The sequence below is a fragment of the Cebus imitator genome, unplaced genomic scaffold (assembly GCF_001604975.1).
Source record: "Cebus imitator isolate Cc_AM_T3 unplaced genomic scaffold, Cebus_imitator-1.0 Scaffold275, whole genome shotgun sequence".
NCBI lineage: Eukaryota > Metazoa > Chordata > Mammalia > Primates > Cebidae > Cebus > Cebus imitator.
Genome location: NW_016107590.1, coordinates 1,212,272 through 1,240,229, shown reverse-complemented (window position 1 = coordinate 1,240,229; position 27,958 = coordinate 1,212,272). Strand labels below are relative to the sequence as shown.

Genomic DNA, 27,958 nt, shown 5'->3' with positions numbered 1-27,958 from the left:
GCCACTGCACTCCAGCCAAAGCAACAGAATGACACCCTGTGTCCAAAAAAAAGCCTCTTTTGTTTTTTGTTTTGCATGACATTTAGTTTACATTTATTGAGCACCCATTGAGGTATGCTAGGCTGATGTAAGACACTCCCAAATGTCCTAGTTAGAGAGACAAGAGGCAACTCCTTAGGCAGACATATCCACTGTGTTGTGAATTAAGTAAAGAACTTCAGAACGCCTGGTGCCTGTTGTGTACTTGGTTTACACTGGGACTTTCTTTCTCTTGTTTCTGAGTCAGTCAGGTTAGCTCAATGCCTTTGTTAAGATGGAGCCAGTCTTTCTGTTTGTCACTCTTCTGTGCTGTTAGAAAAGCGGACAAACTCCCTAGCACTGCTGCAAACCAAGTCAGATGTCACAACTTCAGCTTTCTTTCCTTTCATGGCTTGTGCTTCTTTTTTGAAGCTCAGGTTTATTGAGGCATAATTTATAGAGAGTAAAATTCATCTGCTTAAGGTGTTCAGTTTGATGAGTTTTGATAAATGCATACAGGCACATTACTACAGTCACACTCAAGATAGAGAATAGTTTCATCAACTCACAAAGTTCTCTTGGGCCCATTCTCAAATCTCTCATCTTGACAGTGGATTTCTTCAAGTGGTTAGTGCTCAATCCTATAGATCAGTGTCATGGGTTTTCCCTGCTGTTGTGTACTCTTAGAAGCTTCTCTACTGACTCAGGGCTGGAGAGTCTGACTGTGAACGCTGCCAGGGGAACTTGCTTTCCTTTAGGGCATGTGGGTGCAGAGCAGGAAGAAAGCAGTTCTCCAGTGTAAATTTTCTAGCCTCTAATTGCTTTGATGCAAGGGGATAGGAATGAGATGGGAGGGGCTACCTGCACTAGGTATTTCATAAATACTCCTTTTATTAATTACACTGATTACTGCTCTGCATCCTGCTTCTGCTCTGGTTTCTTGCTATCTACAAGTTTAGGGTATCCTAGGACTTTGACATAAAGAATGGCTCCCACCTGTGCTGCAGCCTTCTTCCAAGCACATTCTGGGCCTCAGCTTCCTTTGCTCTGGTTTATCCAGCACTATGGTCCTGTCCTCATTCTTCTTGCCAAGAACTTCACAAAAGTATATTTCTCCCAGATGGCCTTCCTTCTGGTCATAGTAGTGTCATGACTTTATTTCTGCCTTATTTCTTTACTGTAAATGTCATGTGACTTTGCAAGGGGGAAGTGAACTTGTGCGCCCAGCATGCCATCCTGAAGCGTAAGTCTTCAAGGATCCAATTCATAAGAATCTATGGCACATTCAAAATGTCAGCAAATAGTCAAATTATCTGAATGTCTTCTTAAGTGAAATAATTCTTCAGGAAAAAGAGCAGGTTCCCTGACTCATACTCACATCAGCATATACTTTGGCTCTCTTCATTCAAGTTATTTTTTTTTTCAGTAAAATAAAGAACTAATTAAAAGAAAAAATGAATAGATTCTCACAGGTAGTATCGGGAAGTATCCAAAAGACACTTAGATATTGACAAACTTTGAGAAGTCTTAGCTATTCTGTAAATATGGCCTGATAGCAGGTTACCTCCCCAACTTACATGTTTGTGACATGAGTGGATGCTACAATTTAATTTTTACCAATGTGGAACCTGAAACGGGGCAGCTTGACCTGGGTCATAAACTCAAACGGGACTCAAGACATTATATTAAAATGTACTAAAAAGTGGATATAAAAATATAAAACACATAATACCTCACCTCAATTCCCACTAATTTTTTGAAAGAAATTCTTCAGAAAAGGAAAACTCATTTAAAAACAAAACTAAAACACGCATTTATCTTTCCAAGGCATACATGACCATTATCTTTCCCTTTTGGGCTTTTCTTTCTCTCTCTTAAAAATTCAAGGGGAGTTGGAGAGGCTATAAAAGTCTGTCTCTAGGATGAAAAAAAAAAGCTTTCTGTAGGCAAAAATCTCTGAGGGGTGGGCTGCAGCCTCCTCCCTTGAGAGTTTGCAGGTATAATATTCTGGCAAAAATGACTTTTCATTCCGTGAGAGGGGAGGAAGACAGGACATCACAGCTTTCAAACCTCTTGTGAGAAGACAGTGTCCACCGTCCTGGAACGGGAAGGTGGCAAAGGTCTCACATTGGCTTGCCTTTTGTTTCCTCTGGGTCTTCGTTGTGATCGCCTTCCCTGTCCCCCGCCGTCAGCACCTGGACACGGTAAAGGGCTCTCAGGCGTTGGAGCCGGTAAGTCATCTGATTTTCACCGCGCTAAGCTCCTGACAGATTTTATACAGGTCAGGGATGTTTGGGCAAACCTCTCACCCTGGCATCGGGGTCTAGTCCAGCTCTGTCACTAAAGCTTAACCTTCCTATGGGTTCAGTTTTCTCGCTTGTAAAAAGGGGTCCCTAATACCTGCCCACCTTACAGGAAGTAACATAAGCCAGGGAGGGTATTTGCGAGTGCGTTTTGGAAAGCACAAAGCTCTCTTGCAAATGTAAGCGACGTTATTATTGCTTCCCTTACCCTGGCTCTAGTTCCAGCCCGGGGCCTGCCCACAAAACCAGCTGTTCCTGTTTCCTCCGTGTCCCGCGGTGGCGCCGGGGGCGCTGGTGCACGGGGCTCCGTGGTCCCCGCCCGGGCCCCCCGCAGACGGCTCTGCGGAAGCAGCTCGGGTGCACGGCCCGCCTCGTCCTCGCGCCGGGGACCCTGGGGCGGGTCACCTCGCCGGGCGGAGGCCTGGCGGAGGCCGGAGGGAAGCCAGTCCGCCGACACCGGGAAGGCGCGCAGTGTGCGAAAGGGTGAGGCTGCGAGGGGCTCCGGCGCGACGGAGTACTGGGTGCGGGGGCTGCTCGAGGGGAGGCGACCGCGAGCGACCAGGAAGCAGGAAGCCCGGGCGAGCGCCCTGTGCCCTTCACGGTACCTGCTTCTTTTCAAGTGTCTTCCTCCCTCAGCTCTTCCGGACGTGGGTGTATCTGCCCACAAGGCGTCTCTGCCCCCTTCCCTGGGCGGCCAGGGGCGCGGAGGCGACGCGGGAGGCGGAGGGAGGGGAGCGAGCAGCGCACCGCCCTCTAGCGGCCGGAGCAGGGACGCCCAGGGCGCCGGCTTTGCGTCTGGAACCTAGAGAAACGTGTGCACAACGTGTCTTTTTGCTTGACACTTGAAGAAATATGTTATTTGGCTTTATTCCTGAAAGGAAAAATAGGCAATTGAGATAAATGAAAAAGAGAGGCATCATTAAGAAAAACGAACGAGATCATCAGTGAATGTTTATGGCATCTAAAATTTTAGTTTTTGGTGACTTAAAACATAGTGTAGGCTGCAGATGAGACTGTAATATCCCTTGTTGTAGTTTGTCCATGTCGTTTCTCAAGTGTCAAATAATATGGCCATCAGCAGCAAAAAAGCGTATTAGTGGGATTTCAGGGGATGAGATCTCTCTCATCAGCAGCCATTCCATCCCATTTTCTTCTCAGGACTGGTTTTTGCTGTTCACTTTCTCCCCCTCGTAGCCTCATTGATCAGGGAAAGGGATGAGGCTTGAAGGCAGGGAAAAGTATATGAGTCAAAGTTAAACTCTGATGTTGGAACCCTTGTGTTGAAACCCTGGTGTCCCCAGGCTTGAAGCTAACTGCATGGCACTCACCCTCTTTTTTTTTTTTTTTTTTTTTTTTTTTTTTTTTGTCTTATTGTATTAGCTAGAACTTCCAGTATGATTTTGTTTTTTTTTTTTGACAGGAGTCTCCCTCTGTTGCTCAGGCTGGAGTGCAGTGATGCCATCTCGGCTCACTGCAACTTCTGCCTCCCGGGTTCAAGCGATTCTCCTGTCTCAGCCTCCCGAGTAGCTGGGATTACAGGCACACGCCGCCACCCCAGCTAATTTTTTTGTATTGTAGGAGAGACGGGATTTCAACGTGTTGCCCAGGCTGGTCTTGAACTCCTGAGCCCAGGCAATCTGCCTGCCTCGGCCTCCCAAAGTGCTGGGATTACAGGTGTGAGCCACCCCGCCGGCCAGCGCTCACCCTTTAAATGGCCAACATCAGGCGAGAAGGCAGAGAGGTCCCAGAGTAAGCGACCCCCAGGGAGGGAGAGACAGGAGTGAAATCTGTTCTGGGAGTCCTAGTTCTTAGAGTTTGTTCATCCTTGGAGAAAAGTCACAGAGTCAAGAGACTTACACAGTGAGATGAATGAAAGAAAGAAAATAAACGACTGTTGGATCTGTCAGGAAAGCAGAATGTGGAATTGACCAAGGACCATTACGTTCCTGGTGCCTTACATATATTACCTATCCCTCCCAGCAGCCCAGTGAGACGGGCCTGTTTTGTAGTTCCATTTTGCAGATGGGGAGACTGAGGCACGTGAAATCTGTTTGCCAACCCCACATGGGTTTGCGGATCTTTGATTTGAATCTCAGCCTCTGTCATTTTAAATCTTGTGTTATTCTCTTAATGGGAAGCAAGAAAAACATATTTCTGTCCTAATAACCCAATAGAACTGTGGTATTTTAGTGCTGGAAAAGCGCCTGGAGCCGCTTCTTCAATCTCTTTCAATGTCTTTATTTCAAAGTTGAAGAGGCAGAATTGCGCAGAGTTGGGCAAGGCAGGCTTGGAATGCTGTCCCGTGTCAGTGAAGGGCACCCACCATCCACCCAAGTCTTTTAGCCCAAATCTGCACACCATCTTGGTGACTCCCCAGTACCTCTTACATGGGATCCATTTGTAAGTCCTATAAGCTCTGGCTCTAAAGAATTGAATCCTTCCCCTTCTCTCTCCTGAGTTTATGCCATAGTCTCCTAATTGATATTTCGAATTCCACTCTCCACCCTGTAGTCACAGTGATGTTTAAAAAAATGAAACGGTTTCATTCCTCTGCTTAAAGTACATCACATACCTCTCATACTCAGATTAAAATCTAAACTCCTCACATAGCTGCTAGATCCTCCATGAACTCATCCTTTTCTATTGATCTTGCTAAGGTCCCTCCCTTCCTCCTACTCCCTGCTCTTGCCACACTGGCCTCCTCTCCGTGCCTTGGACACTATTAGGGATGTGATGCCGGAAACAATCTTTCTTGGAATCTAGTTAGCACCTTCCCATCCATCCGGTCTCTGCTTTAATGGCAGAAAAGCCTTCCCTGACAGCTGTACTCCAAGTGACCCTGTAAAATCACACTATCACATCAACCCTTTTGTTTTCTTCATAGCACTTATCACTGGCTACAATCTTCTTGATAATCTGCATACTTATCTTTATCTACTAGAATGTAAGCTGGGGATTTTGCTATATTGCTCATGACTACTTTCTAAGGCTTAGACAAAGTCCTGATACCTAGAAAATACTCAAAAATATTTGTTGATTGAGTAAGTGACCAAGTGAGGCTTCTTGATTCCAGGCCAGTGCCCCTTCCTTCACTGGCCCACTACGATATAGGCATGTGACATACTTGGGAGACTGAAAACAGAAAGGTTGCCTCCACAGGCTAGCAGAGTCAGGAGAATGAAGAATTTGAAAAAAGAGAGAGCCTAAACAGACTGAAAACCGTGGGAAGGGAGAGTGGGGATTAAGTCTGGACTATGGCCTGTGACAAGATCTCCAGTGAATGTTTCTTGATTTATCTACAAACACTGTGATGGGGTCTTATTACATATAACAGCAAATTCCACAGCAGCAATGACAGCAAAAAACAACGAAGGCAAAGGAAGCAAACCCCGGGAAGAGAAAGCAGTTTTTGGATAATGGTTCCTTCATCTCAGCAATTTTCATGGATTTCAAATAAGCGGTAACAGTATTTTTATTTGTACATTTTCTTTGAAAATAAAAATGATCTTATCGATTTTCAAAAAGGAAATGATCAAAGCACACTTTTACATTTTTCTTGCTATTTTATCTTATTTACAGGTGTAATGGTTACCATTCAGGTGAGGTGGCATATTCTGAAGCATCCAGAAGCTTTCTCTCCAACAAAATTATCTTCCTCGTTTTACTTAAATTTTGTATAAGCAGCTGAATGGAGGTTTAAAATGCTGACAATCAAGATCAACAAAGGCTGAGAAGGCACTACACACAATCCTGTGATCCTTGGTCATGATACATAGACGTTGAGAACTTTGAGGACACGCTCTGTGCTTTGTTCAGTTTAGTGTCCTAAGGTCAAGGACATATGGTGTTATGCTAGGTACTTGGGAAACAGTCACTATCTTCAGGGTGCATAGTAGATGCAAAACTTGGAGATATAAAGGAGGAAATTATGGCTTTTCAGAGGGATCAGGGAGAACTTTATGAAGGGCAAGTATTTGAAGATAGAAAAGATGGGCACTTATTATTAAATGGATGAATGCATGCATTAAATTGCCAAAGGACAGAAAACTCTAAGCAAACACAGAGGCAGGAAAGCATCACGAGTGTAGGATTCAAGCAGGGGAAGAAATGCCAAAGGTCTGGAACAGCAGGTTGAGGAGACTATGCTGTTGAGGTCTTAGGCCCAAGTAGACGCCAGTAGAGTGTTTCCGTAAGTGTTTCTGGATGTTTCTGTAAGCCTTCATGCCACCTTGCTGGAGGTAATTTCAATCTGTCATTTGGGTGTTCTCTCTCTCTTCTTCAGAATATCAGAGACTTTTTGGTTCCTTAAAACACAGGAGAATTGCCCCTAAGTTTTGGCTCATTATGGTGATCCTGTTGTGAATGTTGTCGCAGACCCTTGAATGGCAGTGACTCTGTTTCTCTGCTCTTGTTGGCCTGCAGGCATCCTTCTTCACAATGGAAGCCCTGTTGCCCAGGGTACAGCCTCGCTAACTTCACCACACAATCAGGCCCCCTCTGAGGCCTTGTCTTCTTCCCCAGGTTCTGCCAGAAGTAGGACACAGGCTCCTTGATGATCATGGAAACCACCACGCCTTCCTGGTATAGGGCAGTCTCCTTCTCTCCTTTGTCATTTCTGCTTCTACCTGTGTTCCTCCAGCATAATCCACTTCAGGAACCCAAGCTCTTAAAGACCAGACACAAGCAGGGGTCGTAGGACGTTTGCTTTCAAGCTTCTGCCAAAAACTTCCCTGAAGTAAGGCAGCAATTAGCCTGGCTACTTGCTTGGAATAGGGGAGGAAAACACTGGCAATACAAAGCACAGATGAATGTTCAATAAATTATCCTTCATATGCTTAACTGGGTGGACAATGAGAAGGCACTGAAGGTTAATGAAGAATAGTATTCCTACTTTATTATTCACCTTTTTCTTCCATTAGATTAAGAATGGAAGGGAAGATGAAAAGCAAAAGGAAAGCATGGTGGAGAATGCTAAACATTGGAGATTTGGAGGACACAGTCTTACCGGGAACTCATTTGTCATGGCCATCTAAGCTCTGGGCTGCCCACTTCCTCTTTCCCTTCACTTGGTTTAATCAAGGCTGAAGCAGGTGGCCCTGGTAATAGGATTGAGAGGTTTCCGTTTGCATCTAGGTGGAAATCAACTCTTCATTTGCTCCTGGACATTATATTGACTTTGAAACCTATCTATAGGGAGTTTTTAGCTGACACCATTTTTCAAACAGGCCTTCTGTGGAGGGAGAAATTCACTAAGCCTCTAGTAATAGAAACCCAGAAAAAAGTGACTTAAAAAATTAGGGGTCCGATTATTCTTATTTACATCTGGAAGCAGAGTCAGGGCTCATACTGAGGATTTGCAAAGCCCCCAGGATCCTCCTGTATTTCTGCTCAGTAATCCTTACCATGTTTTGGGGGCCTGGTGATCAAAATACTATGGCTCCATCTCCAACACAATGTAGCTAGGCAGGAAGAAGGTACACGCAAAGCATCCTGCCACTTGAGTCTATCTGCCTTTTAAAGAGCTTTCGCAGAAGTTTCATCCTTTGACTTTCACTTGTATTTCATTGGCCAGAACTGTGTTACATGGCCTGTCATAGGTGCAAAGGGGGCGGGGAAATGAAGTTTTCAGCTAAGCACATTGCCCCTGAGAAAAATTCAGGTTGACTTGTAAAGAAGAAATGGATATTGAATAGACAACTAACAGTGACTGCCACATTCTGTACCATTTTGTCTTTTTATCCAAGTTAATGTGACTTCTGGAAGAGCAAACCAAATTTTAGCAAGCGTAAGTAAATCTTCTATCAATGCTTCTCTCTGCTGTGCATCTACCAGAATAAATATAAGACGTAATTTTTGTATTGGTATCTCACATCATGCACATTACAATTTCCCTCCATTTGCACAGGTCATACTGAACTGATTATATTTAGGGATGCATAAATATGGTTATTTACACAGCTCCCTGTATGGCCAGTTCTTGATTAAGTGTCTTTTAGTGCTTTCTTCTGTCAATTTTTACTTTTCTATGTGGGCTATCATCTCATCTATATTGGTAGTTCAATTATAACTTAAATTAGACTTCCATATCTTTATGAGTCAGTTATCGCTTATGACTACATGGTCCTATACATCCAACTTTATTCAGAATAAGAACTAGTCTCACAGATGCCTTAAATTCAACATATCCAAGGGATCTTAGTATCTTTCTCTCCCACGCTTGTACTTCCTCTGTGTTTATTCACCTTGGTGAGCACACATGCCCACATCAGAAACCTGTCATTCCTGAATCTTCCCTTTCTTTCTCCCCATGAGCATTTGATGTTTAAAGTTTTGTCCAGATAGTGTACCGAATATTCTCAAATGTGTCCTCTTTTCTCTAATCTATTGCTACCCCTTGGGTTCACCTAGTTTGGACTGGTTGTTTTTAGCTATTTGTTGCTGTATGAAGAGCTGTCTGTTAGATTTCATCAATAACTGCATATCATCCAGAATCTGCAGCTCTCTGTGGTAATTTTTAAATTATTGTGTTTTCATTTGATAATATTTTAAAACATATGAACAACTGTGGATCACCTCAATGGCTACCTTAGAGCTGAGTCCTGACAATTGATTTTGGTCTCTGCACATGCATTTTGTTTTCATTGTACCAACGAGCATTATTATAATTATTAAGAGCTTGTGCAAAAAAGGACAGGGGAAATTTGTACCTCAAAATGAGGCATTTGGGATAAAGTTCTATAAAGTCACTGTCTTTTGTGGTATTAACAAAGGTTTTACCCTAGTTCAAAGAAGCAAAGCCATCCTGTGGTCCAGGTGGTGTAAGCTGCTGAATTCAAAAGCACCTGCACTGTGATAGTCCAATGTTCGCAGTGGAAATCTGTCTCCCGTACACGTGATGTCATCAGTCACATTTAATTAATATATTAATTTGAATTGTATTGTTTTTGTTAGTTTATACACATTTTTATCGTTGCGAAAGAGCTACAAGCATAAGATGTTTGCACTTAATTTTAAGTTTGCATATATCTAAATAACAATATACTGAAAATATCTAAGTGGAGTTTTGGCTCTAGGATAATTTATCCTTTTAAAGAGGGTGCATATAGAACTGAAGTGGGTTAGCCCAGGGTCAGCAAACTTTTTATGTAAAGAGCTGTATAGTAAATATACAAGGCTTTGATGGCCATGCAGTCTCTGCCATAACTACCCAACTCTGATGTTGAGGCATGAAGGCAGCCATAGACAGCATGTAAACAAGTGAGCATGTCTGTGTTCAGTACAACTTTGTTTACAAAACCGGGCTAGATTTGGACTCCATGTCCAGTTTGCCAAGCTCTGGTCTAGAGAATACAATCCAAATCCTTTGGCTTGATGCACAGTCTGTTCATCTCTCTAGACTCATCTCCTACTCAGTATTCTGAACATGCCCTGTGCTCTAGCTGAACACAACTACTTGTATTTCCCAAGCACGTCACCCTCTTCCACTATTCCATGCCTCTTTCCCTGTCTTCTTCAACTTACTGCCTTCTTCTTGCTCTTTAAGATAAAACTTAAAAATTGCCTCCTCCTGGAAGCTTCTCTGGCCCCTTGAGCTGAGTTTATGCTTTTCTATACTTGCTCTGTACTTCCAAAACAACTTTGGGAAACTTACCTGTATTGCAATTGGACATTTACTTGCTCATTGGACAGTCTGCTGTTCTAGACAGTTTCCTTGAGAGAACTGAGAGAATCCTTTCTTTTTTCACTGCCGCTTGAGCTGCTCTACCTGTTGTTCCCAGATTTAGGGAGTGATGGAGAGAACAGAAGAAAATAGAGAGTATTAATTCCATATTGACTTCCCATTTACCCAAAGAAACTGAGAAAGAAATCCCAGAAACATCTGAGTTTCCCTTGAATTGGCAGTAAGGTATTTTTCCATTTATGGAAGTGGGTCTTGTGATCTAAGTCAGTTTAAAAAAAATAAAGGGGGTTTTATGATGGCACATCTGGGTTTTGGGACTGTAAACTTCATGCTGATTATAGAAGTTATTTGACATTGATAAATGGTGGGACTTTATTGAAAAATAAGAGACAAAGAAGAAGAAAAAGAAAACATGCTATGTGTGTTTGGGGTATGGGTAGGTAGTCTGAGTTGGGGGAGACAATAATGAAACCTGGATTTTTAAATCCTAAAGCAGGAAGAAGCCCAGAGGGGACTGTTCAGGGAGCAAGCCTGTGAGCGGTGGAAAAAGCAGTAACTAAGTCCTGGGCAGGGTGAGATTTGAGGACTCAGGGCCAGGGATGCTGAACTTTCCCTTTCCCTCCACCTCTTTGCCCTTCCCTTGCTTCTCCCTGGCCCCTTCCTCTATTTCTGTTGTCTAGGTGTTTCTACCCTATGATGTCTTTCATGGAATATTTGGGAAATGTTAATGTTAGGCATCTAATTGTTAAAATCAAACTCTTTGGCCCTATGTAGTTCTCATTAAATGATGTTGATGATTTTATACAAATGTGTTGACATTTTACCACATTATGTTTTTAACAGGGTATAAACTTCAGACTGTATATATTGAGATGGAGTTTTGCTCTGTCACCCAGGCTGGAGTGCAGGGGCATGATCTTGGCTTACTGAAACCTCCACCTCCTGGGTTCAAACAATTCTCCTGCCTCAGCCTCCTGAGTAGCTGGGACTACAGATGTGCACAACCATGCCCAGCTAATTTCTGTATTTTTAGTAGAGACGGAGTTTCACCATGTTGTCCAGGCTGGTCTTGAGCTCCTGACCTCAGTGATCCGCCTGCCTCGGCCTCCCAAATTTCTGGGATTATAAGTGTGAACCACCATGCCTGGGCTCAGACAATATTTTTTATTAAAAATAACTTAGAGTCTTCCTTTCGTCAACACGTGGAGGTTACTGGTCCTTCTCTAGAAACATTACCATCATCTTCATCATCATCATACCATTGATATGGTTATGACATGCCAGGTACTGCACATGTAGCAACTCAGTGATCACCCCAACCATATAGGAAAAGTTTTATGATGACCCATGTTACAGATGTGGACAAAGAAAGGTTATATAACTTGCCCAAAGTCACACAGGTGGGAAGTAGCAGGGCAGTCTGGCTCCTGAGGTGATGTGCTTCACCTCCACACTTCACTTCCTCTCCAGATTCGAATTCCCAGGCTTGCGGATTTCTTCTAATCATGGTAGGATATTCATCCCCCATCCATGCTTATTTATGATCTATATCCACCTTTTGCGAATAAAGCCAATAAAGCTTTGTCTGTATAAATGATCTGTGTAAATGTCTCTTGGTGTTAATATGGCTTATGAGGAAATAGAAATTGTATTTTGCAGTCCTCGTCTGGTTTCCTCAGTAATGGATTATGTCCACAGGATATGAACTCAATAGGTTAAAAAAGTGAAAGAATCATCATCAGTTATGGTACAACTGACATCATGTGGCTCCTGAGGTGATATATTGAGAAGGACAAACATCACCTATGTGATAGTACTGCCAAAATGTTTCACCTCAATCTAATCATGAGTAAACAATCAAACAAACACACATTAAAGGACATCCTGCAAAGCTGCTGGCCAAGACCCTTCACAGGCATCAATGTCACAAAAGATGCAAACGCTGAGGAACGCTTGAGATTGATGGGGACTAAAGAGACAAGATAACAAAAGGAATGCATGAGATTTGTTTGGACCCTGGATCGGGGAAAAAAACCAGCTGTACAGGATGTTATTGCAACACATGGGAAATTTTGAATATAGACTGTATATTAGATAATGCTGAAGTTCCTGAGCAATAACTATATGCTGGTTGTATAGGAGAATGCCTTTGCGCTTAGGGGATAGATGATGGAACACACACACGCACACACACACACACACACACACACACACACACACACACACGAGAGAGAGAGAGAGAGAATATACACAGTGTATATGTATGTATATGTATATATATACACACATACACATGGTTTTATATATATATACTTTCTATATACATATATATATATATATAAGTTAACAAAATGTTAACACTTAACGGATCTAGATGAATGTTAAATGGATGATTATTGTAGTACTCTTGCAACTTTTCTGAAGGTTTGAAATGTTCATAATTTAAAAATATATCTGGGAGTACAGAAAGAGTGGGAATATAGATCAGGCAAGATCAGTCCAGCATTGATTGTTGTTGAAGCTTAGGGTTGAGCATATAGGGGTTCATTAAATTATTCTCTCCACTCTTTTAGATGTTTGAGATTTTTGCCCAATAAAGAGTGTTTTAAAAGAGAATGATTCAGTCAGATTTCCTGCTGCTGACTCTCAATAAATGTTTGACGAGAATAAACTGCCGTGACAGATGGTTTCTCTACCTATGTCTTACCCTCACCCCTACTTCTACGCAACCCCAGGTACTATTTTCCCTTGCCTGGACCCTGACCCCATCCCCTATTTATTATCCAGTCTGAAGCCAAGGTGATGTTTTGTTAAAAGCAAAATTGATCACACAGGCCCTGCCTGAAATTATTCAAAGTCCACCCAGTGTTTTAGGAGGAAGTTTTCTAGCTTTGCTTACCTCGGGCTCTCCTCACTCACTGGCCCCTTTCTCTGGGTTGTGGCCTCAGGGCAGTTTTAGAGCTCTTATTCTTGCCCCAGTCTTCCCTACACCTATGTAGAGGCTTGTCCCTCAGACCAGAATGCTCTTTCCCTCTTTATTAAGGGCTTATTCATTCTTTAAATATCAGTTCCTGAAATCCTTCCCTAGTCTGTCTGCTTAGCATGAAGCCCCAGCATGGGCCTGGTAACAGGTCCCTTTCTCTGCTAACATCCCAGTTGGAATTATAACTCTTTGTGATTGGCTAATGCCTTCCTTGAGGTTGAAAGCTCTCTGATGTCTCTGTTGTGCTCCTCATTGTATCCACAGAAGGTGCTTGATATTAATACATAATTTCATATATTTTTAACCAATTTTTTCACTAACATTATTTAGAATTTTTATCTTTATAGAGCTCCTTTGTACTTATCTTTAAAAGGATAGGTGATTGTCTCCTGAAGCTTAATTTCAGTTCTTAAATTGATGTGATCCCCTCTGACAATATGGAAACATTATTGTCATAATACTCTTTGAAAAATTGGCTAAGTCACTTGGCTTCTGTTTCCTTTCACAATCAATATGACTTCATGCAAAATGATGCAGCAGTTCACATCATTCTGTCAGCCCCCATCAAGGAAATATTGTTTTCTAAAATTAAAATTGTGAATCAACTCACAGGAGGATGTTGTCAAATAAACAAAGAATCATCGCTTACATTACACTGCCAAATTTTTGATAAGCTTAATTCCTCTAAATGCATTTAACTTTAATGAAGAGTAATACAATTTAATAACAACATAAAATGGAATAATTTATCTTACCAGACTTAGACATTGGGCAGATGTCTTCTGCTTAATAAATTGTGTCAAAATGCAAAAGATTTTTCCTTCTCCTTCAGATTTATTTCTCCTTATTTGTATATATGTGGCTTGGGGAATGATCTATATGTACGTATTTAATTAAATCACTCATCAGGCTATAGTGTTTATGGTTGCACATCTCTGGGATTTGTTGTTTCAAGCTCCCGAGGCACTGATATTTATATAACCCAATAAAATTTGATAATTATTAGTGTATTAGTCAAGATTATTATCGGTTGCAAGTGACATATAACCAAACTCAAATTAACTTAAGCAACAAAGGGAACTTATTGCCACATATAACTGTGGAAAACATAGGTGGAGGCTGGTTTCAGGGGCTCAGATGAGGTTGATAGGGGCGTCTCTTCATCTTCTGGCTTACTTTGCCCTGTGTTACTGTCATTTTCAGGTAAGCTCTCTTCTTACAGGTGACAAAGAATGTTCATGAAGCAACACATAAGTCATTCATCATATATAATGAATTTTGGATATTACAGATGGGCAAAAGGCTCCAGCTGAGCCTAAACTGGGGTTTTGATTGTGCCTGGGTGTCTATTTGTGTGATGTGATTTGGGGGGGGGCACTTAAGGAGAGGATTCGTTACAAGGCTGCTGGGAGAGGGGCAAAATGGGGACGCATTACTTGGTGCTGTGTGTTCCAACATGGTCCAAGGACTATTTGCTTGGTGTGAAACTAATTGTGGTTTTTGCCATTAAAAGTAATGGCAAATTACTTTTGTGAGCCTCTGTGGAAAGTAGAGCTGTAACAGAGGGTGAAATAATCACTTTTTATGAATAATTTCATAAATGATGAGGGTAATGTACAGGCTTGGTACATTAGGGTGTGATAGCTATAAAATGCTTCCAGGAAGCAACATCAGTGCAAGACAGCACAGCATCTCACAGAGAGGCACTGAGGAGCCCAAAGGCTATAGTTTCCTTCTTGAGCACCCTCTGGAGACTCCAGAGCTGCTTGAGTCCCTATGGTATGGAGCCAGAGAGTGGATTTTAGAAACAGTAGATACAGCTCCTTGTTTATGGAGGATGCTTCCACTTAGTTTTATAGGGATAGATTACATGACCCCAAAAGGTTACTTATAGGGAGACGATCAATGCTGAAAACATTGTCAGCATTAAATCAGTGAGGGAATGTGAAGATACAAAGAAGCAAAGTTTGCGTGTTGACAAATGCTTCCATTTGATAAGACATAAAATAGACAGCTTATGTGAAAGCCAGTGGCATTATCACAAGATGTTTCTCGTTTACTGCTTATAAGGCAGCTATGTCATTGCTCTGTAAAAGCTTCCAAAGATAGCACCAGTACTAGAAGAAGCATTTCGGTCATGTTGCAAGTATCTGAGCTACATAAAGACTTTTTACATTGGGAATACTCTTCCTATATAACCCCTTCTCTGGTTAAAAACATTAAAAAATTTTTAAGAGTCATAAATAATGAGATTTCAGGGATCTGTACCTTCAAATCAGTGATGCAGTCTGCAAAAGGTAAGTATAAATTGTTACCAGGGTAAAATCCTCTATCACTTTTGTTTGTATAAGTTCGGATCTTAAATTAAACTGCTGCTAGCAGAATGCTCATTAAAGTGGATGTAAAATTCCAAATGAAAAGTTATTGATTTCGAAAAGGGTAAACACAACTAAGCCTTTAGAATAATCTGAAGTTATTAAATTACCAATTTAGTTACTGTTTTTTATTTTTTTTTAGTATCTTGATTATTAGGTAAACTGCATAAGGCATAGCGTTGGAAATAGAACTGAAAGATATCAGCCAATAGTCATTTTCCACATACATTAAAAAATGAATGGCTTGCTGAAAAACGGTGATGGGTTTTGATCTCCATTGCCCCCAGATTTCTGGACCTCATAAAAAATATAGCCTACTTCATATCTATTTGCAGGAAAGATTAGGATGAGGGTCAGATGATACATTTTTAGCCACAAGTATCTAGCCAAAAGAACCTGACTTTGCCCTATCACATTTCCCATGTATATTTATGGACTGTACCATTTGGGTATTATAATAAAAATTTTTATCTGTCCCTGGAGGCAAAACTGAGTTATATATTAAATGGCTATTTTCTTTGTTTTCTGCTTAGGTATGCATGTAATGTGGTAACATAATATATATTCCACACTTGTTTCATTCCTGCAGAGAGATAATATTTTTGCAGCTGACAGAGTAAAGACATCCTGTGCTTCCAGAATAAGAGAGAACATATTGTCCGTATAAAATACAGATGTTCCCGTTGTTTTTTTCTACCTCATGGTTGTTTTCAGCAGAGGTTAACTTTCATGGGCATATTTTCCTGTCCTTATTTGGGCAGTTGGACACAGAAGTCTGCAGTAAATTCAGGACTATAAAAGATGGTTTCAAGGAATGTATTTAAAATGTTTTTAGTGGAGGAAAGTAATGCAAAAATTTATCCCTCCCAAAAAGGCTCTTTTCATAAGAATGTTGAAATTAAAATAACTTTCCTATTTCTCTGTGAGGAAGGAAGTTGAGTATGTCCAATTTTTCTTTCTTTAAAAATTTATTTTTCTTAAGTGAGAAATACAAAGTTTCTTTCATTAAAGTCTAGAAAAAATAAACGGAATCTTTTGTGACAAAGATGGTATCCTGATTGCATCTGATGATTTCCTCTTTCCTATTCTAGAAAGAAATAATCCAAGAAATGTAAAGGGGTTATAACAAAGTCATTTGTGTACCATCATCAGAAACTTTTTACTTATGTCAATGAAGCTCAGGAGTTTTAGTTGGAAATGCTAGACGTGGTAGTAAATGAGGGAGTCACTAATAAGCCACTATTCACATTTTGGCTGTTCATGCTGGCAAAACGAATTCTTCCACTGTAAAAATAAGAGAAATATCACCAGATAAATGAAGACATTTAATGGTTCAAAGGAGGTGGATCAAATATGGGCATTCAGATTAAATAACCTCTAGTGAAACAGAGCTGCTAAGTTTTTTAAAATGAAGATTTTCACCAAAAAGTCAAAATCTAGAAACTAAAAATATGTCTTGAAAATAAAGAGAAGCGTAGCTATAAAACATTCTTTCAGAATGTGAAGCATAAATTTCAAGAACTGGAAATTTAGAAGACAGTCAAGAGGCAGGAAAGATGAAAGCAAAAAGAAATAGTATTATCACAGGAGTTCCAGAAGGAGAAAACAGTATAGATGAATGAAAGCAAGAGCCAAAGAAATAAAAGAAGGCATTTTTTTTTTCTGAGTTGAAGAATTCAGTCTTCACATGGAGAAAGCTTACCGAAGACTGGACAGACATAATGAAAAAAGCCTTATTCACCATATTCTGGATAAAGAACAAATGCTAGAAGCAGTCAACTAGGAAAAAATATCATCCCCCCACCCCGCAAGTTTAAATGACATTGGATTTTTTATTTGCAATACTAATACTAGAAAACCTTAGAGGAAACGTGTGATTTCTGAAGAAAAGAAATTATGTTACAATAATTATATACTAAACCTAGCTATTATCAAATGCAAGGCAGGCAAATCAAAGCCTGGTTCAGATTTGCAAGAATTCAGAAATTATATGACTCATATATTCTTTTTTTTAAAAAAATAAAACTTTAAGTAGACCGTTAAGCAAAAGCTAATCAAAATAAAAAATTTTAGAAATGTAAAGACACGTTTAAAAAATAGCAGTGAGCTGCTCAAAGAAATAAGAGAGGACACAAACAAATGGAAAAACATTTCATGCTCATAGTTAGGAAGAATCAATATCATAAAAATGGCCATACTGCCCAAAGTAATTTATAGATTCAATACTATCCTCATCAAGCTACCATTGACTTTCTTCATAGAATTAGAAAAAACTACTTTAAATTTCATATAAAACCAAAAAAGAGCCCATAAAGCCAAGACAATCCTAAGCAAAAAGAACATAGCTGGAGACATCACACGACCTGACTTCAAACTATACTACAAGGCTACAGTAACCAAAACAATATGGTACTAGTACCAAAACAATATGGTACTAGTACCAAAACAGAGATATAGACAAGTGGAACAGAACAGAGGCCTCAGAAATAACACCGCTCATCTACAACCATCTGATCTTTGACAGACCTGACAAAAACAAGCAATGGGGAAAGGATTCCCTAATTAATAAATGGTGTTGGAAAACCTGGCTAGCCATATGCAGAAAACTAAAACTGGACCCCTTCCTTACATTTTATACAAAATTAACTCGAGATGGATTAAGGTAAGACCCAAAACCACAAAATCCCTAGAAGAAAACCTGAGCAATACCATTCAGGACGTAGGCATGTGCAAAGACTTAATAACTGAAATACCAAAAGCAATGGCAACAAAAGCCATAATTGACAAATGGGATCTAATTAAACTAAAGAGCTTCTGCACAGCAAAAGAAACTATCATCAGAGTGAACAGGAAACCTACAAAATGGGAGAAAATTTTTGTAACCTACCCATCTGACAAAGGGCTAATATCCAGAATCTACAAAGAAACAAATTTACAAGAAAAAAATAAACAACCCCATCAAAAAGTGGGCAAAGTATATGAACAGACATTTCTCAAAAGTAGACATTTATGAGACCAAAAAATATATGAAAAAAAGCTCATCATCACTGGTCATTAGAGAAATACAAATCAAAACCACAATGAGATACCATCTCATGCCAATTAGAATGATGATCATTGAAGTGTCAGGAAGCAACAGATGCTGGAGAAGATGTGGAAAAGATGCTTTTACATTGTTGGTGGGAGTGTAAATTAATTCAACTATTGTGGAAGACAGTGTGGCAATTCCTCAAGGGTCTAGAACTAGAAATACCATTTGACCCAGCAATCCCATTACTGGGTATATACCAAAGGAGTATAAATTATTCTACTATAAGGACACATGCACACGAATGTTCATTGCAGCACTGTTTACAATAGCAAAGACTTGGAACCAACCCAAATGCCTATCAATAATATACTGGATAAAGAAAATGTGGCACATATATACCATGGAATACTATGCAGCCATAAAAAAGGATGAGCTAATGTCCTTTGCAGGGACATGGATGAAGCTGAAAACCATCATTTCAGCAAACTAACACAGGAACAGAAAACCAAACACTGCATGTTCAAGTGGGAGTTGGACCATGAGAACACATGAACACAGAGAAGGGAACATCACACTCTGGGGCCTATCAAGGGTGGGGGCTAGGGGAAAGGATAGCATTAGGAGAAATACCTAATATAGATGACAAGTTAATGGGTACAAAAAACCACTATGGCACATGTATGCCTATGTAACAAACCTGCATGTTCTACACATGTATCCCAGAACTTAAAGGATAATTTTTAAAAAAAAGAAAGAAAGAAAAAATGTGGATCATCCTGTTTTGTGCTGCAGAATACCTGAGGCTGGGTAATTTACAAAGAATGGAAATGTATTTCTTGCAGTTCTGGCTGCTGAGGTCCAAGATCAAGGCAGCAGCAGGTCTGGTGTCTGGGGAGGTCCTGGTCTCCACCTCCAAGATGGCATCTCGAATGCTGTATCCTACAGAGAGGGCAACACTGTTGTTCACATGGCAGAAGGGTGAAAGGAGGAATGCAAATTCACCCCTTTATAACAAACTCACTCCTGTGATTACAGCATTGATTCATTTATGAGGGAGGAAACTTCATGGCCTAATTCTCTCTTAATGATCTTACCTCTTAATACTATTAAAATGGTGATTAAGTTCCCAACACATGCTTTTTGGGGGCCCATTTAAATGACAACAAATATATACCATACAAATAGTAACCATGAATAAAGCTTATTTGGCTATATTAATATCAAGCAAAATAGACTTCAAGATGAAGATTATTACTAGAGATAAAAAAACTTTCATAAAAGAGAAAAGATCAGTTTGTCAAGAGGACACAGTAATCTTAAACGTGTATTTACCTAATAACCATGTTTAACATCACTTCCGGAACATAGAAAGAATACACTAAATGTAGCTATTATTAATACAAGGATGACTCAACACAAGGAAATCCATTAATATAATTAACTATATAAATAGATTTTAAAAAGTCATGGCATTTCAATATGGGCAAAAAAATGTATTTGCTAAAATTCAATAATCATTTGTGATTAAAAACAAGTAAACAATAAGTGTTGGTAAGCTAGCAATAGAAGGAAACTTCATTAAACTAATAAAGATTAGCATAAACCAAGAACAAACATCATGTGTGATGTAAATCATTAGAAACATTCCTACTAAAGTTAGAGACAAGAAAAACTTGCTCCCAGCACTGCTGCCATTTAACCTTGTAATAGAGGGTCTAACTCTAACCAGTACAAATATACAGGCCAAAAAAGGATAACATGACACGTAAATATTATAAAGAAAGACAAAGATATAATTATTTGGAAACTAAAGATTTCCATGAAAATCCAAGAAATTATCCAAAAAAAATTAGAATCAGTAAAATTCAGTATGACAGTTAGATATAAAATTAATATAGAAAAAAAATCCATGTTTTCCTATATATTATCAGTAATATACTAAAGAATGAAACAGATAAAAGAAAAATCTATTTACAACAATAATAAAAACACAAAGTGCCTAACAATTGTAAGATTTATATGTTGAAAACTGTAAAATAGAGAAAAAAGTCCAACAAATGCAGATATGCAGTTCTTTCTTAAATAGAAGACAACTTTTTTTGAGATATCAGTCCTCCTCAAGTTAATTTAGAAATGTAATGCAATCCTAATCATTATTTATGAAATTTAACATGCTATTCTGTTGGTCAAATGGTAGACAAAATAGCAAGTAACATGGAAAACTCCTAGAAGAAAAAATGAGGGAAACTTGTCTTTCAAAAATTAAAACAAATTTGAAAATCAAATCATAAAAGTATAGGATTTGCGCAGGCATAGGCAGAGATATTGGTTAATAAGATTGGAAGGAATCTAGAAGGAGAGGTATGCACAACAGAGTTTAGTATTGTAAAGAATGCTGGATCTTAGGCCAGGCCACACAGTAGCTGTGCATTCGTGGAGAAGTTACTTAAACTCTCTGTTCCTTAGTTTCCTTATATGCAAAAGAGGGATCATTATACTACCTACATCTAATGGTTGTTGTGAAGATTAAATGCATTAATATACAGGAAGCACTTAGAAGGGTGCCTGAAATATGGTCAGAACTATGTAAGTGTTGGCTGCCATTAATAATAAAAAAGGCAAACAAATGAGTAGGAAAATGAATTACTTTACAAATTAGGGTGAAGCTTGGCTATCCATTTTCAAAGCAATGCAGTTAGGGGTGATTGGTTATCCATTGTGAAAGAAATACATTTAGACATATGTCTTAAACCATACCCAAAAATCTAAATATAAAAGTACTAGATAAAGCTGCAGAAATATCATAAACGTGTGGTACAGAAAGCTATCTAAGTAAGATATAAAACATTAAAACCATAAAGGAAAATAATCACATATTTAAATACATTAAAATTTAAAAGGAAACTTCTGTATGCAGAAGACATAGTAACATTAATAGGCAACCTTCAGCCTGGGAATATATTTGCATTATATTAGCAAAGGATTAATATCAATATGCATCAATAGGAAAATAATGAACACTCCAATAGAAAAATGAATGATGGATATTGAAAAGCAATTTATATAAAAAGAAACACAAATGCTCAATAAACCCTACAAAATATTCAACCTCATTGGTAATCAGATAAATGTAAATTAACGTGATACATTTAAATCAATTTTCACTAATCAGATTAACAAAATTATAAAAGCTTTCTAATACCCAGTGTTAGTAAGGATATGGCAGAAGAACACAATGATACCTTATTGATGGAAGGATAAAATGACAAAATCTTTTTTGGAGAACATTTTTTTACAATTAAGATTAAAACGGCCTTTTTTGACTTTGTAATTCCATGTTTATGAACTTACTCTGAAGAATATTTTGCATGCAATGGGCCTAAAGGTCTTGGTACAAGAATGATCATGGCAGGTCTGTTGATGACAGCGAAGAAGGAAACATCCAGATACTCATTAGTAGAAGACTAGTTAAAGAGTGTATGGTAAAGCCATAATGTTGAATACTATGCAGCTATTAAAGGATGAAGTACATATGGTTTCATATAATTTATAATACATAAGTGAAAAGCTTTTCAAGGAATAAGTGAAAAAGAGTAGTTTGAGAATTATTCTATTCCTTATACATGTATGAGTGCACATATACATGCATATTGGGTTTACATATAAATATGTGAGGACATAGGAAAAATAACAAAAATAAAAGGACTAAACTCTGGGGATGGGTGGGATGGGGTGAGAGAGACAGATCACATTTTTAGTCTTTTCAATCAGGTATAGTTTTAACTTTCTATGATGAAAGTACACTCACACACATCTTGTATAATAAAGGACAATGAAACGTAATAGAAGAATAGTTACTGAAGAACTCAAAGACCAGTAGGCAGGTTGTTTTCTTGACAAATGCTCTTAATATCGAATTCCTATGACTTTAGAACATGCTTTCAATGCAAAGACATGAAGCATTTTAATTCGTTTAATATGGCTAGCAAAATCCTGAAACCAAATCTGACAAAGATAACATAGGGATAACACAACACTTACAATTCATGCTCAGAAGCACAGATAGAAGCATTTAAAATAAAGTGCTGGGAAATCCAGTTAATAATGAAGTACTGTTTCTTCTAAAAATGCAAAGCCATTTAGTACTTTGACAAATATTAATGATTTTTATAGGTTAAAAGAGACAAAGCATGTGATTGTCTACAGGTGACTTTTCCACCTATGGACCTATTTGTTTAAAAAATTTTTATTGAGCCAGGGATTATTCTAAATTCTGGTATAAAGACAAATACAAATATGATAAAGTATGAAGGAGTGTTTAGATAGGGGAAGTCCTAGATATGAACTAAATAGACAATCAAGCTTCTATCTGATAAAAATAGAAGACGGTATTCATGCTAGGGAAAACCAGGAGTATTCCCATTCAAGTTGTAAGCAATACAATCAATTATTCCCATTATTAGAGCTGTACTCAATAAGTACTAACCAATGCAATAGGCTATATAAAAGAAAGGTCATATATATTGGAAAGGAATATTATAGTACAGAATTATAATTATTTGTATGTTTATATGATTCTCTAGCTTGAAAACTGAAGATAATCAGTTGAAAAAGTATTAGGAGATAGAGATAGGCATTTGGTAAGGTGGCAAGTTACAAGAAAAATATAGAGTTTTCCTGTATACTAGAAACAGCCAGTTATCATATGTGTATAATGGAAAAGGATGTCATTGTAATAGCAAAAGTAACATAGGAGGCCCAGGCACAAATAAGAGAAGATTCACAGGACTTATAACAAGAAAATGATAAACTCTTTTTGAGAATGGAAAAGAAGTCTCAACCATATTTCTAGAGGAAAATACTCAGAAAGATGTCAGTTCTCCCTAAATTATCTTTCTATAATCTCAATGCAATCTAACAAAAAACAATAATGCAATTTGAGAAAGAATTGAAAAATAGCTCTTATTCAAAACTTTAATCTTTATTTTTGTTAAAGTCATACATAGTCATTTTAAATATGCTGAGTTCTGCTAGCTTTTAACAGCAATCTACAGCTTTGTACTTTCTAGCTTCTAATTCCCATTTCCAAAGTAAAAAATTTCCAACAGTTGAAGCAGTTTTTACTGGTATTTGCATCCATATTTTCAAATAAGCAGATTTTTCTGCTACTTAAGTTTGGTTTTTCTTTTTCAGTTTTGAATATTATCTATTGACTTCCTACTATTGAAGATAGGATTTAGTTCCCTTATTCACTCCTGGAACTCCAACCAGTCTCCCTCCTCCAACTCAAATACATACCACGCAAATGCACAGTCATTTCATCTTCTTTGGTTCTATTCATATACAATGTTAAAATTAGAATGTCTATATAAATATCATTCACAGGTGAGTCTTACAATATTCCACAATTTCCTTTCATAATGGAAATGACACACTGTTTCTTCTAAAAAAATGCAAAAGTGATTTTTAAAGACAAATATTAATACTTTTCATAGGTTAAAAGAGACAAAGCTTTTCTAGAAAAGCTAATAATTATTTCATTTTTTAAAAAGTTGCTTTGTGGCCAGGCATGGTGGCTCATGCCTGTAATCCTAGCACTTTGGGCGGCTGAGGCGGGCAGATTACCTGAGGTCAGATATTCAAGACCAGCCTGGCCAACATGGCGAAACCCTGTCTCTACTAAAAATACAAAAATTAGCTGAGCATGGTGGCACGTGCCTGTAATCTCAGCTACTTGGGAGGCTGAGGCAGGAGAATCCCTTGGAGCCAGGAGGTGGAGGCTGCAGTGAGCAGAGATTGAGCCACTACACTCCAGCCTGGGCGACAGAGTGAGACTCCATCTTGCACACAAAAAAGTTGCTTTGCTATTGATATTAATATTGTAATCACCTGGTGAGTTCTTTTTGACCCCTGTACAGATAAAACCAACTCACTGAGAAAATGGTATTGCAGTAGAGAAAGAGTTTAGTTAACAGAGCTAGTCAAGCAGAAAATGGGAATTTATTACTCAAATTAGCCTCATGGAGAACTCAGAGGCTATGGTTTGTATGGATAATTTGGTGGGCAGGGGTTCAGGGAATGAGTGCTGTTGGCTGTTTGGGGATGAAATCCTAGGAATGTGAAAGACAGTCCTTGTACACTGAGTCAGCCTTTGGGTGGGGGCTGCAGGACCGGTTGAATCATGAGTCACTGGTCCAGGTGGAGTCAGTTGGTTGCCAGAATGCAAAAGTCTGAAAATCATCTCAAAAGACTTAGGTTTTACAATAGTGATGTTATCTATAGGAGCAACTGAGGAAGTTACAAATCTTGTGACTTCTGGCCACATGACATCTGAGCAGTAAGGAGTTATAGAAAAGCAGGCTAGGGGACAATGGTTGGTTATCATTTAACTATGCCTACATTTTAGCAAAATTCAGGCCCTTCTTATAATCCTAATCTCATGGCCTTTCATTAGTCTTACAAAGGCAATTTCAGTCCCAGACAAGGAGGGGGGCAGTAGGAAGGGACTATTGCTTGGCCTACACCCAGGAATGAATGAGGACAGACAGCCTATGAGGCTAGAAGCAAGATGAATTTAGCCATGCTACATTGCTCTCAGTCATAAACTTTGCAAAGATGGTTTTAATACAATGGACATAGCTAAAAGGGAGTAGAGAATAAGAATGAAAGTGAGAAACTTGTAATACATTCAAGCACTTAAGGAAAATTTAAGAACTCTAGTTCTTGAACATATGCATTTTGAATCCATCCTTCCACTCCACAGTGGATTTGTCTCTTTCTTTTTTTTTTTTTTTGACAGACAAATAGTTTCCCTCCCCCTCCCCCTCCCCCTGTCTTCTTCATCTTCCTCTTCCACTTTTTTCCGGGCAACTTTAGGGGGACCCTTTGCACCATCAAACTTTCCTTTCGACTTATAGTGGGCAACATCTTTCTCATACTTCTCCTTCAGCTTTGCCGCCTTAGTGATGTAAGGCTGCTTTTTGCTGTCATTTAGGTTATTCCACATTTGACCCAGCTTTTTTGCCATGTCTCCAATAGAGATGCCAGGGTTTGTGGATCTGATCTTGGGGCAGAATTCTGAGCAGAACAGGAAGAAGCCAGATGGTGGCCTTTTGGGGGCATTAGGATCCTTCTTTTTCTTGCCTCCCTTAGCTGGTCCATAATCCTTCATTTCCCGATCATAGCGCACTTTATCCACCTTTGCCATTTCATCAAATTTGGATTTCTCTTTCCCGGACATTGTGTTCCACCTTTCAGAGCATTTCTTGGAAAATTCTGCTAAATTGACAGGGACCTCTGGGCTTTTCTTCTTGCGTTCTTCTCTGCACGTCTGCACAAAGAAGGCATAAGCAGATATCTTGCCCTTTGGTTTCCTGGGGTCACCTCTAGCCATCCTGATAGTATTGTTTGCTAGTCTCGGTCCTGATAGTGTTGTTTGCTAGTCTCGGATTTGTCTCTTTCTAGACTCACTGTCCTGCTGTGTTTCAGGACATTCCTTTTATTGTCTTCCTGGGAACACAACCTCTTTGTTTGATGTTGGAGCTCCCATTTGCTGGATTCCATGTCTTCCTCTCTTATGGTTTACACCCTTGTTTGTGGGGAGCACTTTATTGAGTAGATTGCAGGGAACTGTGCCACAGAACTGACCTAGGGAGGAAATGCTACTGCTTCTAGGGAGAAAGGTTTTTCTCCTAGGGAGAAAACTGCTGCTGCTTCTGCCTCTCCCAGCTCAAATCAACCATTCGAATCCTCTGGGTGATTTCCTGTGTGCTCCCATGACTGCCCTAACCAAAGCCTGGAAGCTTCTGCAGCCATCTGTGCCTGTAAGTTAAAACTGTACCTGGTATTGTGTTTTAAAATTAATCTGTTAGACGTGTTTCTTTAAATACATCTTCATAAGCTATGTTTTTAAATTTTAAGAGCCGTTAATGTTAAAAATTTTTTTCTCCATTCTACTTACATGGATTGGAATAATTTGAGCTTGATCAAGTGGTACCCAAATGCATTAATTCTCATCAAGTTGGAAAGTAAAAACAACCTGTGATGACAAACTTCGTTTATAATTTTAAGTTAACATACACAGGTTTTTAAATTTTATTTTATTTTTACGATAGTCATTTGACTGAAGGAGATAGTCCTTGATGTTTCCTCTTAATAATTATCCCTGACGTTTATTATTGATGTTTCCTCAGGGATATCCTTTGTCATTGACGTTTTCTCTTAGTCATTTTCCATCCACTGATCATCCCTGTCCCCAGCGCTGCTCCATGGTTATAAATCCCCACTTGTTCTTGTTGAAGTCAGAGTTGAGTTTCCTCTCTCTTTCTCGCTGTGAGATCCTATTACAGTGGTCCCTATACCTACTGCTAAGGCCTCCCCTGCTTTGAATAAAGTCTGCTTTACCACTTTTAACAAGTGTCATGAATAATTTTTTCTTTAACCACACTAACTTATATCACATGGTCTAATTGCAAGTTTGTAAGTCAACATTTTATAAAAATATTAAAAATAAACCTTTGTAGGGTTGAAGAAGGAAAGCTTCCCCTTCACCCTCTGAAGACTCACTGAAAATAAACTTATGAAAAGAAGATTAATAAGAGAAAAAGGCATACAAAATTTATTTAATGTGCCCTGGGGGAAATCATAGGACAGTGATTACCCTAACCCAATGAGATCCAGTTGGTTATATACTCCTCTTCATAGGGGAAATGGAGATGAGGAGTAGGGTATAGGAGTAAATGATTTGCAGGGGAAATGAATGAGTCCCAAGAACAATGGCCTTGGGCAAATTTCCTGTGAGTTCTGGAGGAAGTGGCTGCCAGGTGAGAGGCAAAACTTCATTGTGAACAAAGGTTGTCTTATGCAGATAGTCTCCCAGTTAATCTCTTGGAGTTGCTTTCCAGAATAGATGAAAAGTCTGTCTGTGTGTGGGAATGACTCTCAGCCTTCTCTGTGAGAATGACTCTTCTCCAGTGGTTAATCTTTCCTGGCTATTTGACGAGAGATTCCTAGGGGTGAGTCTTAAGACAATTGCATTTCTGTTGATTAAAAAAAAAGCTTTCTTAGTCAAATAAGGAAGTTCCAGAGATAATCCCTCCTGGTTCTTTGGGAAAGAAAGAGAATCCCAGACAGACGTTTTGGGGGAAGGTCAGGGAGAGATTGGTTCTGAGGCTTATTTCTCAGGCTTTTCAATTTTCTTTAATTCAAAGCACTCTGCATGCCAACATGCCGTATTTTTTGGTACTGCTTTTTGTGCCTCAGCAAGGCAAATAAAAAGGGTTACCTTTGTAAATCAAAAAGTATCTGAGAAAAATCTCAATCAATTTAGACATTTATTTTGCCAAGTTAAAGACGTGCCGTGACAGTCTTAGAAGGTCCTGAGTGCCATAGTTAGGGGTGTTATTTTCTGCACGCCAACACTTTCAAATATTAAAAATAAGCTTTGTCCTTAGCAAACTGACCTCTGCAGAAACTCAACTTTTTGGAGACAAGATACAAAAAAACTGTAGCTTAGATTTCTTAGAAATAGGTATGTACATAATTGCTAAATATTACTTATATATTTGT

At 39.0% G+C, this 27,958-nt stretch overlaps 1 protein-coding gene across 1 annotated transcript; it reads right to left on the bottom strand.

Annotated features, from left to right (window-relative positions):
- LOC108284328 (transcription factor SOX-30-like) lies at positions 1–25,784 on the bottom strand. Its single transcript, XM_017501014.2, has 4 exons — positions 25,193–25,784; positions 14,683–14,759; positions 2,530–3,123; positions 1–2,213 (listed from the first exon to the last, which is right to left on the bottom strand). Exons 1-4 carry the CDS (start codon positions 25,782–25,784, stop codon positions 2,142–2,144), a joined length of 1,335 nt encoding a protein of 444 aa, XP_017356503.1. The 3' UTR covers positions 1–2,141.
- Positions 25,785–27,958: the final 2,174 nt, after the last annotated feature.